This window comes from Salvia miltiorrhiza, chromosome 5 (genome assembly GCF_028751815.1).
Source record: "Salvia miltiorrhiza cultivar Shanhuang (shh) chromosome 5, IMPLAD_Smil_shh, whole genome shotgun sequence".
Classification (NCBI taxonomy): Eukaryota; Viridiplantae; Streptophyta; class Magnoliopsida; order Lamiales; family Lamiaceae; genus Salvia; species Salvia miltiorrhiza.
In genome coordinates this window covers 56445227-56464191 of record NC_080391.1, presented here as the reverse complement: position 1 = coordinate 56464191, position 18965 = coordinate 56445227, and the positions used below count along the sequence as shown (strand labels likewise).

The following is an 18965-nucleotide window of genomic DNA, read 5'->3' as shown; positions in this document are numbered from 1 at the left end:
GCCGCGCGAGATATCATTACACATCATGTCTGGAATGAACCCCCGTCCTTTGTAGTGGGTGACCACACGTGTTGAATAATATATCTCCGTTTTTCCCTCAAAAAACAAATCTTTGAATTTTATAATCATGTTTTGTGTCTCGCTTCATTAATAAAATATTAGGTTGTATATATTTAAAATGTTATCTAATACGCATGCTTGATATTTAGGGATTGTATTATGATGTAGAGATAGTGAAAATGTGCGAGTAATATAGAGTTAATTTTGATCTAGGGGTTTCTTTGGTTACATGAATGTTGTAACAAAATTTATTTTAGATTTGTTTGCTTAAATAAGTGTGTATAATGATTGGATAGCTTAATATTTTTTTCATTGGATATACATGATTTTTAACGGTATATAATTGTTTTCCAGTTTATAATCACATATTTATTTGGGTACTATTATTATTTACATAATATAGCTTATGTTTTGTGTGCATAATTTTATTTTTATTTTTTAAATTCTTGTTTATCTTTAAAATCACATTTGTTTTTAAATAAAATTTCATTTATGTAATTAATATAACTCATGATTTGCGTGTCTAGCTTCATATGTTTTTTTTTAAAAAGCCTCATTTAATATAACTTGGGTCGGGTGGGGGTCAAGTTTGGGGCGCGGAGCCCCAACCGCATATATATAATATGCGGTTGCCGCATGATGAAGATAGAATCGTATAATATATTATATCTTTAATTATTGATTTGTCATATATGTTGGTCAAGTTAGTTTGTTTCCTTTTAGATGTTTAGGGTTTTATTATAAATAGGAGTTTTATTTATGGTTTAGTGGAGTCGAATTGAGAGTTGAAATGTAGAGGGTAGGATTGTTCCCTTCTCGCGGTATTCTTCCGGTATTCATAAGTGAATCAACGGATTAACCCTTATTGTACGTATTTCGGTATACAATGGTTATCAACGGAGTTCGTATTTATCAGTATCAAATATATTTCACGCTTCTACCTGCATCAGTTGGTATCAAAATGATGAAGATAGAATCGTATAATATATTATATCTTTAATTATTGATTTGTCATGCTGGTCAAGTTAGTTTGTTTCCTTTTAGATGTTTAGGGTTTTATTATAAATAGGAGTTTTATTTATGGTTTAGTGGAGTCGAATTGAGAGTTAAAATGTAGAAGGTGGAATTGTTCCCTCCTCGCAGTGGTCTTCCGGTATTCATGAGTGAATCAACGGATTAACCTTATTGTACGTATTCCGGTATACAATGGTTATCAACGGAGTTTGCATATTTATCAGTATCAAATATATTTCACGCTTCTACCTGCATCACCGCACCTGAGACCGCCTCTATAATATATCCAATTGTACTTTTAATATACGTTTTCAATTATTTCAGTTTTTTCTATAATCATATCTAGCTAAAATGAAATTGCTCGACCTAAATTTCAAACTATTTTAACAAGATATATCTATAATTTCGAAAACATGGTAATCGTTCAATGTCATTATTTTTGTACAAAAACGTCAATAATATAAATAAGAAGAAAAAGAAGATAGAAGAAGAAGAAAGAAGAAGAAGAAGAAGAGAAGAAGAAGAAAGAAGAAGAAGAAGAAGAAGAATAAGAAGAAGAAGAAGAAGAGAAGAAGAAGAAGAAAAGAAGAATAAGAAGAAGAATAAGAAGAAGAAGAATAAGAAGAAGAATAGAAGAAGAAGAATAAGAAGAAGAAGAAGAAGAAGAAAGAATAAGAAGAAGAAGAATAATAGAAGATAAGAAGAATAGAAGAAGAAGAAGAATAAGAATAAGAATAAGAATAATAGAATAAGAAGAAGAAGAATAAGAATAATAATAAATAATAATAAATAATAATATAATAATAATAAGAATAATAATATAATAATAAGAATAATAATAATAATAATAATAATAATAATAATAATAATAATAATAATTAATAATAATAAAATAATAATAATAATAATAATAATATAATAATAATATAATAATAATAATAATAATAATAATAATAATAATAATAATAATAATAATATAATAATAATAATAAGCATCATCATCATACATCATCAATACCACCATCATCATCCATTGCAGTTACAAGTGAGAAATATTTCATGAATTTGCGGCATGCATGACATTGTAAAGAAAGAGATTTGTCTTTTCCTAGGATTGCATGAAGAGGTTTGTCTTTTCCTAGGTTCCTTTGAATGCTACACAAAACAACAATGTGCAGATAGAATATGCTATTTTAATATTAATATTTCGATGTGAATGCATATGATAATTAATAAAGTTGTTCATTGACGATGTTGCAGTTGCAGTTGCAGTTCAACTTTTTCCAATTTTCTCCCTTGAGGATTACTTGAGATATGTACGTGGATAAATGTGGATATAATTGTGTGTGTGTGGATAGATCTGGACATAATTTTAAATAAAATAATATTTTCATTTGTTTAATGAAGGAATTGGTGTTTATGTGACATGGAAGAATATATAATTTGTGTTAAAAGACCACTCAAGAACGTAAAACGGCATACTTCTCAAAAGAAAGAAAAAAAAATACATAAATTAATGAATTATAGTATATTTTTTAACTAATGTTATCGACAACGTATAACGATATCAACTATTATATATCTGTATATATTATTAAGGTAACTAATAACGTATAAGAGTATAAAGTATTATCCACCTGAAAAAGAGTATAAAGTACAACACATATCTATGTTATTAAAGACAGCGACAATATATAACGGTATAAAGTACCACACATGTCTATGTTATTAAGGTCATTGACAACGTCTAACGGTGTAAACTACCATATATCTATGTTATTAAAGCCACCGACAACATATAACAGTAAAAAATACCATACGTGTCTATATTATTAACGTCAGTGATCGCGCATAACAGTATAAAGTACGTACCACACGTGTCTATGTTACTAAGGTCGCTGATAACATATATAAAGGTATAAACTACCATATATATCTATGTAACTATGTTATCAAGCCCACCGACAACGTCTAACGGTATAAAGTACCACGTGTGTCTATATTATTAAAGTCACTGACAACGTATAACAGTATAAAATACCACACACGTCTATGTTATTAAAGCCACTACCAACGTACAACGGTATAAACTACCATATATATATTTATGTTATTAAGACCACCGACAACATATAACGGTATAAACTATCATAAGTATCTATGTTATTAAGGCCGCCGACAACGACATAAACTACCACATGTGCTTATATTATTAGTCACTGACAACGTATAACAGTATAAACTATCATATATATTTATGTTATTAAGACTATCGACAACGTATAACAATTTAAACTACCATACGTATAATATCTATGTTATTAAGGCCACCGACAACGATATAAATAATCACACGTGTCTATGTTATTAAGATCAATGACGATGTATAACAACATAAACTAACACATGAATGAGGTGCTTAGCTATTATAATCACCTTATGGTAAGATTTATTATTATCTAACTACTGTATTTTCGGCTTTTATATTCTTTTTTGCATTTATTTTTTTATTATTCGGAGACAATTATAGTGTCGCTTTTATTTGAATTTAGAACTGCTATGGATATAATTGGAAATTGAATATTTAGCAATTTTCTTGGGAAGGAGAATCTGAGACAAATTCTTGATGAGAGGAGAAAAATTACTTTGCTGCCATTTCTCCTTTATTCAGGTTAAATTTTGTTCAATATTACAATCTTGCCATCCTTCCAAAGATTAAAGAGCCATCACAATTTTATTTATTACTATTCATTTTTAATTAAATTAGCTACTAATTAATTTATTCAAAATTTCTTAATTATAAATTGATAATTCTAATAAAAAATTAATTAGGACGGATGCTCACAATGTTTTTGCAAAAATTAAATCCGAATGATTCAAATTGGCCCACTCAAAATTCAATAGTTTGTTAGGATTTATATCTAAATTTAATAATTAATAATATACATATTAATTTATGATTTTGTGCATAAACTAAAAATTATGTTTCTGAATACATGAACTTTCAATTGTTTTGATTTTTCACACAATTGTCAATTGTCCTCAAGTATACGGTGAGGTAGACGCTTGAAATATCTACATGACTTGAACAGTCGTTGTACTAAATGATATAGTTGGGTGTCTATATTATTTCAACTAGTCATAATGATCTTAATGTGCGACTACAACTATAATTCATCGAAAAATTAACAACCAAGTGAAAAATCAGAACAATTGAATATTTAGGTATTTAGAAACAATTTTAGTGCATGTGCAAAAACAAAATTAAGTGAAAATTCAAGTATTTAGACGCAATTTCCCCTTAATAATAATTAATAAGCAACAACATTGTTAGGAAAATAGCAATAATACAACATTGTTGGAAAAATGGCTATATTATCAAAGTACCAAATGGTAAAGATATGATATCTGCTAAACAAGGCAAGCAAACATCTACACTATACTTGCTTTTCCAGCCCAGCTACACAAGAGAAAGAAAGAAGGCAAAAGAAAGAGAGCAAAAAGAAAAGAATGAAAAACTATCCCAAATCTCTACCAATTTTCTTCTTTCACTTCATGTGGCTATTGAGTCCACATCTCTACCAATTTTCTTCTTGCATTTCATGTGGCTATTGAGTTAGCTGGTTCGGCATCGTTGGCTTCTTTCTGAACGCGTGCTTCCTGCATCGCTCGAAGATGCTGTCGTATATCAGATCAAACTGCACCCCTGCTCTCTCCCTGTTCACAATGAAGAGGATGTGATCGCCTTCCACAATCTTGTAGTACCTGCATCCGCGCCTCATACATGTCTTAGTCGAAACAACAAGTTATGCAGCTAGGAAACATCTTCATACAAGATTTGGTTTCAAGAAACTAGATCCAATTTCAACATGGTTCTTGATTTTTCAAATGAGGATGCAGATCAAAGGCATGTTTTTTTTTTCGTATATAAAGTATAGTGAGACGAGAAGGGGAAAGTGGCACGAACCATATGCCCGGTTGTAGAGGCTGGCATTCTGAATCCTTCACCACGAGGTGATTGGGATGCTCGACTGGGAGGCGGGGGTGTGTCATGGAAATGGTGTTGAGCGCCCCATCGTTGTCCCACCACTCTTCATCTCTGCAAGCAAACTCATCACATTAGGCCATATTTGATTGAATGATTCTTGAAACTGCAATGACACGAATATGATTCTGCTCAGCACTCACCGGTAGCCTTTGTAAGGGGGAGGGACGTCAGCAGGGTGTCGCCACACGCTCATCTGCAAGACTCGGATAAACAGCAGAGGGTGTATTCCAAGAAGGCCAAAGGGGACTGTGACACCCATGACTTTCCTGGTCTGCTTGGTGGCGTAGCTGAAGTAGTACGTGTCAGGGAACGTCTGTATGTGGCTGTTCAATCTGATCGACCCTTGGATCGTGAGGTCAGGCAGAATCCAGTCTCCCGTTGCAAACGGGCCGGTCTTCCCCATGAGGCAGTTAACAAGACCCCAAATTCCTATCTGCCTCCACGACATGTTGAAATGATCAAACCCGAAGTTGTAGTAGTTCTTCAGCCACGGGATGTCAAACCAGTCGTAGAGAATCACCCCTATCCGGCACAGCTGCAGCAGGCAGACGGGCTTCAATGATTTCCCGTCTTCTGGCCTACCAACAATCAACGATCACGAGAGAAAAATAAGTGAGGATATGTAACAACTACAAATCAAATATGTGTTGTGTTGCCTAAGATCAGACCAATAATCGGATTCAATGATTATGTATTCTCTACTTCATACACCATAATGCAATCAACACCTCAAATTTGAGCATACAAAGAATTATAGGACATCAGCAACAAAAACAATTTCATAAAGATATGGATGATAAGTTGATAACTGATATATGCAAGATTTCAACAATGTTGAGAGCTTACTGAATTCCATCCAAATAGGCTCTCGTTGTGCCATTGAACGCACCAGACAACGACGTTATGCTCAGCACCCAGTTTGGCGAAGTGTTCTCATATCCCTTGAATGCCTGAAATTGCACTAAAACTTAGTGGCAAGATCCAAATTTGAGATTGTTTCCAGCATTCAACTCCCAACTAATTCAATCGAAATCACACCTTATCAGCAAGCATTTGCTGCAAGACTCGAACAACTTGGCCCCCGGCCGAATGCCCCACAAAGTGGATGGGGTGATCCTCATCCCATTCAGGGTAATGCCCTACACATCACAAATTGCAAATACAAACATCAAACAATTGATCAAATACGAAGAAGACGAGGACTAAATAATCCCTCGTCTTCTTCTTTCACAGAGCTTGGATATCAAATATGAGACCAAGAATTTCCCACCTTTCTCATATACTCTACCAAACTGAGTGTGCCCACAAGCCTTGCTATGTTCTTCACCATAATCAACTTGCCCTCCTTTTAGGTAATAGAACAATTCTCTAGCCCTAAACCCCACATTTCAATCAAATGCACAAATCAACAATCAATCAAACCAACAAAAGTTAAAAAAGGGGCATTTTCATTTTGAGACAAAACACACCTGTCATATATGCTAGTTAATGAGCCTAAATCAGGGACAAGAACCCTCTCATCTTTCTTCTCAGCTCCAGCAAAATAAGACAAGCCTCCTAATTTCTGTAACAAAACAGTTACAAAGATTCAATCTTGATATCCCATTAACACATCACAAAAATCCTCAAGAAATATAGCAAAAAAAACGACAAGAATCTCAATCAGCAGCAACAATCTTATTACATATGTAACCCATTTCCCAAATATTCAATCTTGAAAACCCATGAAACATCACAAAAATCAAAAGACAAGAATCTCAGTTGCATACATACCCCTTTCCCAAAGCCAAAGATGCCATGAACTAGCACAATTGGAGGCAAATCATCGGAAGAAGTGGTGGATTTCTGCTTCTCAACCTCATCGCTTTGCAAGCCACTAGCCAAATTAGGCTTGAAAAACAAATCATTTATCGTTTGCGAGAGATCGCCAGCCACAGCCGTGCTAAAAATGTAGAATCCAAACAGCAAATGCACCAAGGAGCTCACACACAGCTCCAACAGTTGGAGGGCTGATGTCCACCACCTAAACATCCTCTCTCCCTCTCTCATCCCCCTCTCTCTCTCTCAAGAGAAAAATATGTAAAAGTAATGTCTTCGTCTTTGAGCCTTCTGCAAGAAAAGTTTCAAGAGAAGGCTCTCAAACAGAAGAACAAACAAAAAAAAACCAAATCTTCAATCAAGAAAAGTCCCCTCCCAAGAATCAAGAATTGAACAAGAATGAGGTGAGAGGAAATTCGTGAGGGACCCTTCTTGTTGAAGAATGAGGTGGAAATGAAATGAGTTTCTTATTTATGGCAATGCATAAAAATTGTATCTTTATTTCTTTTCTTTTTTCAGACTTTCTCAAAATTTGAGTCCTCCCACAATTTTCTCATGGCCAACCTTTTTCTCACCCATTTTCGTGTTTCGTCAAAGCTGCTTCATCCACCTCTTTCTCTCTCTCTCTCCTCTTTCTCTCTCTTCTCGCTGGTTAAGAATGACGCACGTGCCCTAATTTTATCAGCTGCCCGAGATTTTCCCGAATTGCAGTGGCCCCACAGAAATTGACACGAATAGGAAAACAAGACAAGATTCTTCAACACAGGCAATTAGATAATCCAAGATTAGTGATTGGGATTATGGCGAAGAATCTGAGGGGGAAAAAAGATTGAATTTTTAGGGCGCCACGTCAGCGGGAAAATGGTGGCTCACATTGCTAAACAAGGAATTAATGTGTAATTAAGAGTTAATTAAGAGTTTTTAAATTAGTTTGGAATCCGGATTAGGTGAGAGTGTAGACAAGATTCTAGGAGTTTCGATTGAATCAATAGGAATGTGCTGGATGAGAGCTGGAAGGTTCGTTTTCTGCGTCAAACCAACTCCACCTGCCCCCTTATCCAAAAAAATCATTCATAGCCATGTGGTTGGTTCATTTTTTTTATTATATATATATATATATATATATACACATATACGGAGTATATAATTTTGTGTTTATGTATGGTTTATAATGATTTTTCAATACATGATTTAGAAAATTTTGAATTTTGTTTATGTTTTGAAAATTTGATAATACTACTAATTTTTAATTAGAATATATATAAAGAGATACGGATGCGTAGGTGTTGCTCACTCGTAAGCATTTTCTATGAATTTTGTTGATACTGAATCAACGACGGCATTTTTCTTTTTGAATTTTTTCTCATAGATAATATTATTTTAGGGTTAATAGTGTTTTATGTCCCGAATTTTTTTAGCGTTTTTCACAAAATGTCTCAAATTTTAATTTTCTCCTCAAAAATCTCGAACTTTCAGATTTTTCTATAAAATGTCCCGCTATACAAAATTCGGCGACAAAAAGATGAATTATCTCGCCGAAAGAAATATTTTGGGGACCGTCAGTGTTGGAAAACCATATTAGGAAATATGAACCACAATTGTTGAAAAACGCCGAAAGTTTGTAATTTTTTTTATCATCTTTCCGTCATCGAATTTTGTATAGCGGGACATTTTGTAGAATAAATTAAAAGTTCGGGTTTTTTAGGAGAAAATAAAAGTTCGAGATATTTTATAGAAAATGCTGAAAGTTCGGGACATAAAACACTATTAACCCTATTTTTTATTCGTTATTCTTGAAATCATTAAATTTACGGATTACATAAATATTAGAGTTTAAACTATTCTTTTATTAATTTATTTGAAACTAAGATATAATGATAATAAATCAAGATTTGTTTTTTTATGTAATTCGTAAATTTGACGATTTAGTAATTATTTATGAGGTATTATAGTGAAAAATACTTTTGAATATTTGAAATACAACATCAAAATATTCTTCTCGAAAAATTAAAGTAAATATTCATTATATTCGGGTATCTTTAAATTCTTCAAATATTTATTATTTCAAGAGTATTCTCAAACCTTCTCTATCTTACAAGTCATAATCTCGAATTAAATATTAGCATTGCGTGCAAGAATTCGTATATTTCTAAGATTGTTCGATTAGCTCAAGAAATGGAAAACTAAACGTGTCTTGAAATTCTAACTAATTTTTCCAGTAACTTTAAATAAATTTCATTAACTACAAGGCGAATTAGTTATAAATAAAATAAAATGTTGTGATAGGCATAGGCATAGGCATAGGCTGATAGCAAAATTCACAGCATATAGTTGCTGACCGGTGGGATCTATTTAATTGTGAAGCACATGGCTTGATGCATTTATTTAATTGCTGAATATGCTGTGAATTTTTTTAGTTTATCTTGTCATAGTTATTTTAAGTGGCAATACTCATAAAGGGCCATTCTCAAATAGTAGACCTCTTATATAAGGAAGATAAAAATGGTAGTTTGATAGGCAAAAATGTATGAAAAGTCTAATATAACCTTAGTGGGCCCCACAAATTATTTAAAAAAAGAGAGAAAGAAATAAAACTCTTCAACACTCTCTCTCTGCGTGAAACACACTCAACTCTTCCCTCTCTCTCTTCAACACTCTTTCTCTCTCTTCAACACAATCCTCCATTTCTCTCTCTTCGTAACTATCTGATCTTGTAATTTTTCAGATCTTGTTAAAAAAAATGGTGCTACATGTGTAAAGAAATCATCTTCATCTTTGAATGTATTAATTGAAACAAGTTTGGTTCGGAGTCATTTTGCCCCTGAAGTGATATAGGTATGTTGTAATCTGTAATAAACGATTTCATTGTGTATTTCGTGCATGTATTTTTATTTTTTTCATTGTGTTCTTAAGTACACAGTTGCATACTTCTAAAGGACACAGTTGAAAGTATGTTTAGATGATCTTAATAATTTTTTATTTTTAAACCAAAAAAAATTAAGTTTTATCATGTTTAGGACCATATTAAAGAATAATAAATTGAAATAAGTGCGTCTTATTAAGGACACAGTTGAAAATACACATTGTGTTCTTAAGGACACAGTTACTTGTAGATGACTATAAACATCATCATTTTATACTTGCTCAATTTAAATATATATTTGTTTGTGTTTACTAACACACAATTGAAAGTACACAGTTCGATTACACAGTTAAGAGACAATTGAGAGTACATTGTTGTTCTTGACAACACAATTAGTGTTTGAAAGCACAGTTGTGTGCACACAGTTATGAGTACACAGTTCAGTTCTTGATGACACAATTAGTTAAATATTTGAACCAACATTATGATTTGCCGATTTTTCAATTTGAGATACACTCTCTCACATTATATGACTACATTAATAATAGACAATCTGAAAATGAATTTGTGTTTAACACGACACAATTAAGAGTACACTGTTTGTCATATCCCAGTTTTTAATCACTGATTAAAGACTTAATAATTAGGGTTCGGCATCCATTAATAATAAAACTGATTTGATTTATCTGATGTGATTTAATTGTTATATATGTGTTTTGATGTGCTAAATTCTTATTATTATTTGAATCCGTTTGAAATTTAAAGGATTATTGAGTAGTCAATAATTATTATTTCGGATTATAACTGACTTAGCAAAGTCATGTTATTTAATTTATATACGATAGAAATAGTATTTCTATTATTTACTTGAAGTCGTAATTAATTTTCGACTTATAAAACGAGTTATAAAATATGTAATTTATAGAGAGTTATAACGAAGCTTCGTTATATGGGAACCCGAAATTAGTATTACAAATACAGAATAAGGATTTTATTCATCACATTCATCTAGCACCTACACATACTTTTCATTTCCACATCCATCTTACTCTTACTCTTAAATAAATTGATGGTGTTGGAAACACTCATCATATGCCAACCATTCCACTAAATAAAGAGATTCTTTACCAGATCAGCCCATTCCTTTTGCCAGCCATCTTCTACACCTTTAACATCTCAACATACAACTTAATTTTATTTAACCAAAATCAGCAGCCAACATTCCTCCCATTCCTCCTTAGTTCTTCAATAGCCAAAGAAGAGATTGACTTCATTCAAAGCTCTTACACTAAACCTCAAGAGGTAAAACTTGCTTTAATACTCCATTAATTTTCAGTTTCTAACATTCTGATCCAAACTATACGTTCTTATGCTTGAATTAAAATTCACAGATTCCAGCTAGACACCAAATACCAGCTACATCGAGGTTACTCCAAATTTCTCTTTATATTTTTTTTTTCTAGTTAATATCGAATCAAGCATAAAAGAAGAACAGAATAATACACACGCACACATTTTACTATATTCTCTAATCTATTACAAGTACAGATCAGTGTTTGTAAGTAGAAATGATGAAAGAACAGATTTTTAAAACCCTAACTTTGCTACTTGTAAATTCTGGACTGAAATTTGGAGAGTTTCTTGTACTTTGTTTTGTGTGTGTGCTGTCGGAGTCGTGAGAGGGGAAGGAGAGAGCAGCAGGCGGCTGCTCGGCGCCGGCAACGGCGGCAGGGTCGCCTAGCCCCTGTTCTGCCAAAACGAGAGAGAGAGAGAGATTAAGTTTAAAAAAAAAGGGGAAGAGAGAGAGAGAGAAGGGAGGACTTATCTTCTCCGGTGACGACGACGCGGCGGCATCGGCAGCGGCGACACGGCGGCGGAAGCACCGAGCTGTTCCTGGTCGGCCGGAAAAGAGGAAAAGAGGGGGAGCTCAGATCTGGAGCCTACCTTCCCGGCGAGGCAAGGCTCGGCCTCCACCGCAATTCCAGCCAGACGAACGACGGAGGAGGCGACGGACGGCGGCCGAGCTCCTTCACGGCGAGGCGCATGCATCGATTCCGGCGAGGGGGGAGAGAACAGAGAGAGAGGGAGGCGGACGGAGGAGGTCAGAGAGATGAGAGGGGGAAGGGAGGTGCTCGGCGAGGTGGCGCGCCGGAGGCGGCGCCGCACTCGACCGAGCAGAGAGAGAGTCGGGAGAGGAGAGAGGCGTGAGAATGAGAGAGAGCGGCTGATGTGCTGTGTGTGTGCGTGTGTTATGTGTTTGTGTGTGTGATATATGTGTGTTATGTTAGGGTTAGTGTTTAGGTTGGGCTCAAGGTTTTGGGCTTGTATGTGGGCCGAAAATTTTTATAAAAAAAAGAAAGAGAGTGGGCCGATTTTTATTTCTATGTGGGCCGATTTTATTTTAATTCTGCTGGGCCCTTTTTGTTCTTAATTGATGGGTTTTTATTTTAGTTGTGTGGGCTAATTTTATTTAAATGGTTGGGCTATTGTTTTAAATATAGGCCTACGAATTTTGGCCTTATTTCTTTAAAAAAAAATGTTTGAATTTTCACTAAATTATTTTTGTGAATTTAAATCTCTTGATTTAAATTTTAATATTTAAAGTTGGGATTATTTATTCTAAACGAAGTCCATTCTATTATTTAAATTATTAATGGACTTTAAAGCAAATATTTTGGGATTAAGCCCCATTTATTATATGATAAAATTATTTTCAAAGCTTACGAGTATGGATTTTTTTTTTTTGGTTAAAATGTTTTATTTCATCTCAATGGATTTTAAAATGTTTTATTACTTATAAATGAATAATGGAATTTCTTATTTATTTACATAAAAAAAAATGTATAGAATATTATAAATATGGTTTCTTTTAAAAGAAAAAGGATTAAATTATTTTATGAGTAATTCCATTAAAATGGAATTAAAATGTCCTATTAGAATGGCTTCATGTTTTAAAAAAAATATATTGAGACTATTTATGTGGAATTGTGTTATAGAATGATTAAGTATATGATTTACTTTATCAAATGAGCTTGGGATTTAATTGAGATATTAAATTACTAAGCATGTGTTTTTAAATGATTTATTTATTTAAGTGATGAAAATGTACGAAGTATGAGAAAGCATGGTTTATAATGATTAAATTTTCAGGATGATAATATATGAATTGTTCTTAATTGATGGAGTACTTGACTAAATGACGGGTGTAAAAGGGAGGTTATGGATTATGTACATGTTGATGTTCGAACAATTGGGTTCGAACCTATATGATAGTTACATGATAAGTGATTACATTTTATTGATTGAATGAAACGAGATTAATATGGATGCTGCTAGAACCCTAAAACTTTAAAAGATACCCTAGGCACGTAGAATTAGACTTTGTCTTATGACAATTTCTTCACGAACTTATCGACTCTTCATCAATGAAGGTCCGGGCGACAGAAAGTGAAGCAGAAGAAGAAACGATTCCACGCCAGCTTTAAGAACAATTGAGGTGGGCATTATTTTATTATTACGTATATAGAGATCCCCTGCGTGACGTAGGCCTCATATGCGAATATATATGCATGATATGTTTTGACTATTTATTCAGTTCTTATGAAATGTTTATATGTTTAATGCCCTTTATGAAAATGAAAATGTTATGAAAATGAAATGTTTATGAAATGATTGACTGCCAAAATGTTTATGTTTTTATATGTATCCTATCTGTGTTGGTTCGCCAACTTTAAAGGAAATCCAATTGGGATCCTATGCTAGACAAAGGTCGCTAGCTAGGGTTAACGTGTACATTCATGGAGACCGCGAGTCGCTTGCGACCGGTCTTGGCGTCCGTGGTAAGGAGGCCTCCTTCCCGGCGCGTGATAGAAAGGGCAGATATGGATCATATAGACTGAAAATGGGATGCATCCACCTTTATGAAAATGAATGAAATGTTTTAGTAAGCGCAGGTCATTTATGAAAACCCCTGTGTGTTACTGTTATGGCAGTTCAATTTATATATGTATGCATGTTGTATTTTCGGCTTATGTCACTGAGTATTTTTATACTCAGCCCTGCATGTATTTCTAAATGTGCAGGTTGAGCAGGCGATGGAATGGATTGGTGTTGAGCGGATTTTCCTTTTGATGTTTATGTAATGAAACCTTGAGTATGCATCTCCATATGCATAACTCACACGTTTTTCCGCTGCAAACACTCTGAATTTGTTATCGTATTGTGGAACTTATTACTCCTTCATTTTGTTTAACTTTCATTTGGGGTTTAGTCGTTATGGCTGGCTCATTTGTTAATTACCTAAGTGGTTATATATATATATACCACTAGTTTGTTGTTATTAATGTTGGTTATTTGGTAAATCCCTTTTAAATTTTCATTTCTTATTGTTCACCCAAGTCATAACCCCGGTTAACCCGTCATTGGGATAGTGGGCTGTGACACTGTTATAGTATTAAGGACACAATTATTAATTGACAATTTTTTTTGCAGACATGTCTTCGCGGCGTGTCGTTATTCGTCATAGTGGACATTGGGATAGATCAGATTACATAGGTGGGGATGAGGTTATGGTATACATGCCCGTGGGTCAATTATCTTATGATAATCTAGTAAAAGAGATTCACGAGCAAGTGGATAGCGATGCAACTTCAGATTATTTGATTTACTACACGACGAGCACGGGCAATGATAGGAAGACAAAGGTTTCCTTGAAGAGTGATACTGATTTTTTTCGATTGCTTGTAGAACAGAATGACTATCCAGTAGTTTATGTTATCAAGAAAGGTAATCAGTCAGCACCAGCAAGTGTCCCATATCACAACGATTCACAGCGTTCTACTGTCTTACCCGGAGAAGATGATGTAGATCAGAATGAAGCAGATGATGACGATTCAGAGTCATCAGATGATGAGGATGACAAGCGCCGGGAAGAGATCGTGAAATCAAGCATACATGAATATGAATGTTGGATTCGCCAACCGGGGCACCTCGAGAGACTTATCGGGCAACATAATTTAACATCTAAGCATCATGCAGGTGCAGACGCCCATCGTGATGATGATGATGATAATTCAGCGAGTGATGAACAACGTAATTGGATGATTGCAATTCCTAATTTGGATAGTGCATTACCATTACGTTGGGATGAACCATCTTTTGTAGACAAAGGGCAGTTATCCATGAATGCCACATTTGGGTCGAAGGATGAGTTGGCAATTGCAGTGGGACTGTATCACATGGAGCAGAAAGTAGAGTACAGTTCGGATCGGTCCAATAGCATACGTGTAGGTTACGTTTGCAAGCATTCTAAGCAATGCACGTTTAAGCTACGTGCAGTCCAGGCTGCTGGAATTTGGAGAATTATTAAGTTTCAACCGGACCATAATTGTCAATCAGAGTTGAGCCGCACAGCACCGAGACATATGCCAGCTAAAGTTATTGCTACATACTTTGCACGTAGATTGTCCACTGAAGGGGTTGTTTTGAAGCCGAAAGAGATGATGGCTGAGATGCTCAGGCTATTTGGCATTGATATGAATTATAAGTTTGCTCTGCGATCGAGAAATATTGCGATAGAGATGACATATGGCGGGTTTGAGCAGTCTTACCAAAGGCTCCCATCGTATCTTTATATGTTGAGAGAGCGTAATTCTGGGACGGTATATGATATTCAAACTACTCAAGATGGTGAGTTTCGCTATATGTTTCTTGCTCTTGGACAGTCGATTAATGCATTTCATAATCATTTGCGCCCCGTCATCGTAGTAGATGGGACACATCTTAAGGGAAGGAATAAAGGGATTATGTTTCTCGCTGTTACTAAGGACGGGAATGAGGGAATATTTCCTCTTGCAGTTGGTCTTGGTCCATGTGATTGCCGCGAGTTCGAGTTGGACAACATACCTTGTCGCCACGCTTGTGCTGTTATTAGGTATGTCATTTTAATTATGTTTTACCTTTAATATTAGGTGCAGTGAATACAATATCAGTTCCACCAATGTGAAACCATCTCTCCTGCTCTGAGAAGGTAGCATCTTCTAGCTCGTGGGCCATAAGCTCATGTAGCGCATTATTAGCACTATTTCCTATCCTCAAATCAAGGAAATGACCAAATGGACCTTCCTTGAATCTCTCAATAGCTTCCTCGCCACCTACTTCCTCTAATGTCAACCTCACATGCTCCACAACCTCATCGCGCACATATTGGTTGATACGGCCCTTATATCCTTGCATTAATGGTCTCGCCCATGTAAACCTAGGCTGCAATAAAGGTAAAACAAATACATAAATCAAATATCCAACTGTGTAGAGGATATCAACTGTGTAAGCTCAATTGTATATTCTGTATCAATTGTGTACTTCATATCAACTGTGTATTTCAACTGTGCGTTAATTCAATTCCAACAGTCGAATGACGAGCAACAAAACAACAAGCAAATGCAAACTCAGCCACAAACCAACAATCTCATCATCATTTCAATGATAAATCATCAACACAGAGAACGTATAAACAATAGCAACACGCATCTATATATCTTAGATTGGAGTTCAAAGTCACCAACGTATAAACAATCATCAACAATTCCTCAACACACACAACCTATAAACAATCGTTTTACACCATAAATACTCACCGGAGGATGTGGTTCGTTCGCCGGTGCTAATACTTCATCCTCTGCAGCAGTGGTCTCCTCCTCCGCCGTCGCCGACTCTTCATCGGCCGCTGACTTCGGCGGAGGTCGCCTTTTGGAGTCACATTTCGTCTGCGGCAGTAGCGAGTTCGGCAGCTCTCCTTCCACCGTCGACTTAGACGGCGAAGAATTAGTGCTCATTGCTAGAGCGTCGGTGGAGGAGATTTCGCCAGAGGGTGGGATTTCGAGAAGGATTTTGCCGGAAAGAGAGCCGAAAACGAAGGGATTTAGCTGGAAATAGAGAGCTCGCCGAGAATTTCAAAGTGACGAGAGAGAGGGAGTTCTGTCGGCCATGGAGGGCTCGCCGGACATGGAAGACTCGCTGCCGCGCGCTGGCAAGTTTCAGACTGGGAGAGATCGAGCTATTGGGCGTGAAGAGGGTTTCTATTGGCAAGTTTCTATTCTTTTGCCTTTTGTTTCAACCGAGAAAAATGGTAGTGAGAGAGATGAAGTTCCAATATTTCTATATCTTTTCCTTTTCTTTTTAAATTTAATAAGGGTATATTAGTCTTTCTATATATTTTGCCCATAAAACTCCCTTTTTTATCTTCCTTGCTATATAAGAGGTCTACTATTTGTAATGGGCTTGTTATGTCTTTCTCTCTTATTTTAATTCATCTTTAAATAAATATTACTCCCTCCGTACCATGAAGTATGACCAAATTCTTTTCGACACAGATTTTAAGAAATTAATATTTTGTGTGTTAAATGTGGTAGGTGTAAATGTGAATAAATAGTTATTTTCTCGCCATATAAAAAAACTGGTCAAACTTCGTAGGACAAACCAAAAATGAAACTTGATCATGCTTTTTGTCCTAAGTGCTTCAGTGTCGAGCAATGCGCGAATTATACATAAGGGCAAAAATGTCCTAAGTGGGTAGATTTTATTATTTTTAAAAAAATGGGTATATTTTATGTTTTATCTTTCAAAAGGGATACATCTCATTTTGCCTCTAATTTTTTTTATTGCCAGCACGTTATCAGTAACTCTATTTCAATTTTTAATATTTAAAAATGGCACGATTAAATTTTAATAAAATGATTAAATGTGTTATGAGTGAAATAAGAGTCTCATCTTTATAAACGTGTTAAAGTGATTAAAGTGAATTAAAAATTACATCTATTTTTATTATAAATAAAGTTAAATATTAAAATATGGGACATATTAAAATTAAAAAAATATATTAAAAGTTGAGATGAAGTATGTATTTTATAGTACTTGAAAAGTTTATATCTATAGAGTGACGAGGCGCACGCAAGAGCTCGCACATGTATCTATTTGTTAATTTTATTTTTTACATATTACTATAATATTTATGTGCTTTTCTCCCCTCCCCTTCGTATGTACGGGCGTGTGTGTGTGACAGCATATGGCTCATTATGAAATTGAAGATTTGAAATGTTATTAGTGGTCGAATTTTTAACTTTTTTTTCTCGAAAATAATGAATTAAAAAATTTTCAAATATAAATATGCTTATGATACACACGGTTGCTATATAGACAGGGCCGGCCCTGAGGGCGGGCGGGCATGGGCGACGGCCCAGGGCCCCAAAAAATTGAGGGCCCAATTTTTTAATATATCCCATTAATTATAGGCTTTTATGTATACTAAAAAATTTAGATAACCTAATTTATTGTCAAAAATTCAAAGTTCAATTTAAAATCAATTTCAAATTAATTTGATAATAATTTTGTAACATAATTTTGAGGGCCCAAAATTTTAAATATATCTCATTAATTATAGACTTTATATATACTAAAAAATATTGGGCAATATAACTTATTGTCAAATTTATATTATATTAAAACTTCAAAGTTCAAATCGAAATATAAAATTATGCTGACAATGCCAGTTATTGACATACTGTTATACTAAAAGGAGCTTCTCAATTTTAAAATCGTTGAAAACGCATTTGAGATCGTCAATGTCCCTAGAGAGATTGAATGATTTGACAATATTTATATATATAAGCTCAACCACTTTCAAAAATAGTAAGTTATGTTTTCCTGTCAAAAATCATCTTACTATTTTTGGAAATAATCTTTTGTTTCTATTTTTTTTTTATCAATTTCGTCTACACTAGATAATAATAATAATAATAATAATAATAATAATAATAATAATAATAATAATAATAATAATAATAATAATAATAATAATAATAAATTCATACAAAAACGTACTAAAAATTTAATAAATGTAAACCATATTAGAAATTCTATTTTTAAGATATATATATATATATATATATCTACAAATTTATATTTTAAGCTAAAGAGTTCTAAAATGAACAAATATAAGTTTAATCTTTGTAATTGCATTAAATTGTTATAATAAAAAATATTAATATAAAAATATGAAAAGACAAAATAAAATAAACAAATTTTAAAATGTTATGATCCTTGATCATGACAAATTTTAAATTTCATATTTGCTAGGTTGTATTTGTTAATTTTATCAAAATACAA

At 34.0% G+C, this 18965-nt stretch overlaps 2 protein-coding genes across 2 annotated transcripts; both read right to left on the bottom strand.

Annotated features, from left to right (window-relative positions):
* Positions 1-4429: 4429 nt before the first annotated feature.
* On the bottom strand, positions 4430-7931 carry LOC131025313 (uncharacterized). The gene is made up of 8 exons (XM_057955042.1): positions 6896-7931; positions 6592-6686; positions 6393-6496; positions 6161-6261; positions 5969-6072; positions 5263-5700; positions 5042-5173; positions 4430-4839 (listed from the first exon to the last, which is right to left on the bottom strand). The coding sequence occupies exons 1-8, from the start codon at positions 7169-7171 to the stop codon at positions 4683-4685; spliced, it is 1407 nt and encodes a 468-aa protein (XP_057811025.1). The 5' UTR covers positions 7172-7931; the 3' UTR covers positions 4430-4682.
* A 7818-nt stretch (positions 7932-15749) lies between these two features.
* LOC131026166 (uncharacterized) lies at positions 15750-17024 on the bottom strand. Its single transcript, XM_057955935.1, has 2 exons — positions 16439-17024; positions 15750-16064 (listed from the first exon to the last, which is right to left on the bottom strand). The coding sequence occupies exons 1-2, from the start codon at positions 16634-16636 to the stop codon at positions 15750-15752; spliced, it is 513 nt and encodes a 170-aa protein (XP_057811918.1). The 5' UTR covers positions 16637-17024.
* Positions 17025-18965: the final 1941 nt, after the last annotated feature.

Excerpts from the sequence above, each read along its gene's own strand:
- LOC131026166 (XM_057955935.1), bottom strand. The coding sequence starts at position 16,636 with ATGAGCACTAATTCTTCGCCGTCTAAGTCGACGGTGGAAGGAGAGCTG. Across the intron at positions 16,065-16,438 it reads CGAACGAACCACATCCTCCG|CCTAGGTTTACATGGGCGAG; the intron begins GTGAGTATTTAT and ends CCTTTATTGCAG.
- LOC131025313 (XM_057955042.1), bottom strand. The coding sequence starts at position 7,171 with ATGAGAGAGGGAGAGAGGATGTTTAGGTGGTGGACATCAGCCCTCCAA. Across the intron at positions 5,701-5,968 it reads GCCTATTTGGATGGAATTCA|GCCAGAAGACGGGAAATCAT; the intron begins GTAAGCTCTCAA and ends GATTGTTGGTAG. Across the intron at positions 4,840-5,041 it reads CCTCTACAACCGGGCATATG|GTACTACAAGATTGTGGAAG; the intron begins GTTCGTGCCACT and ends GCGCGGATGCAG.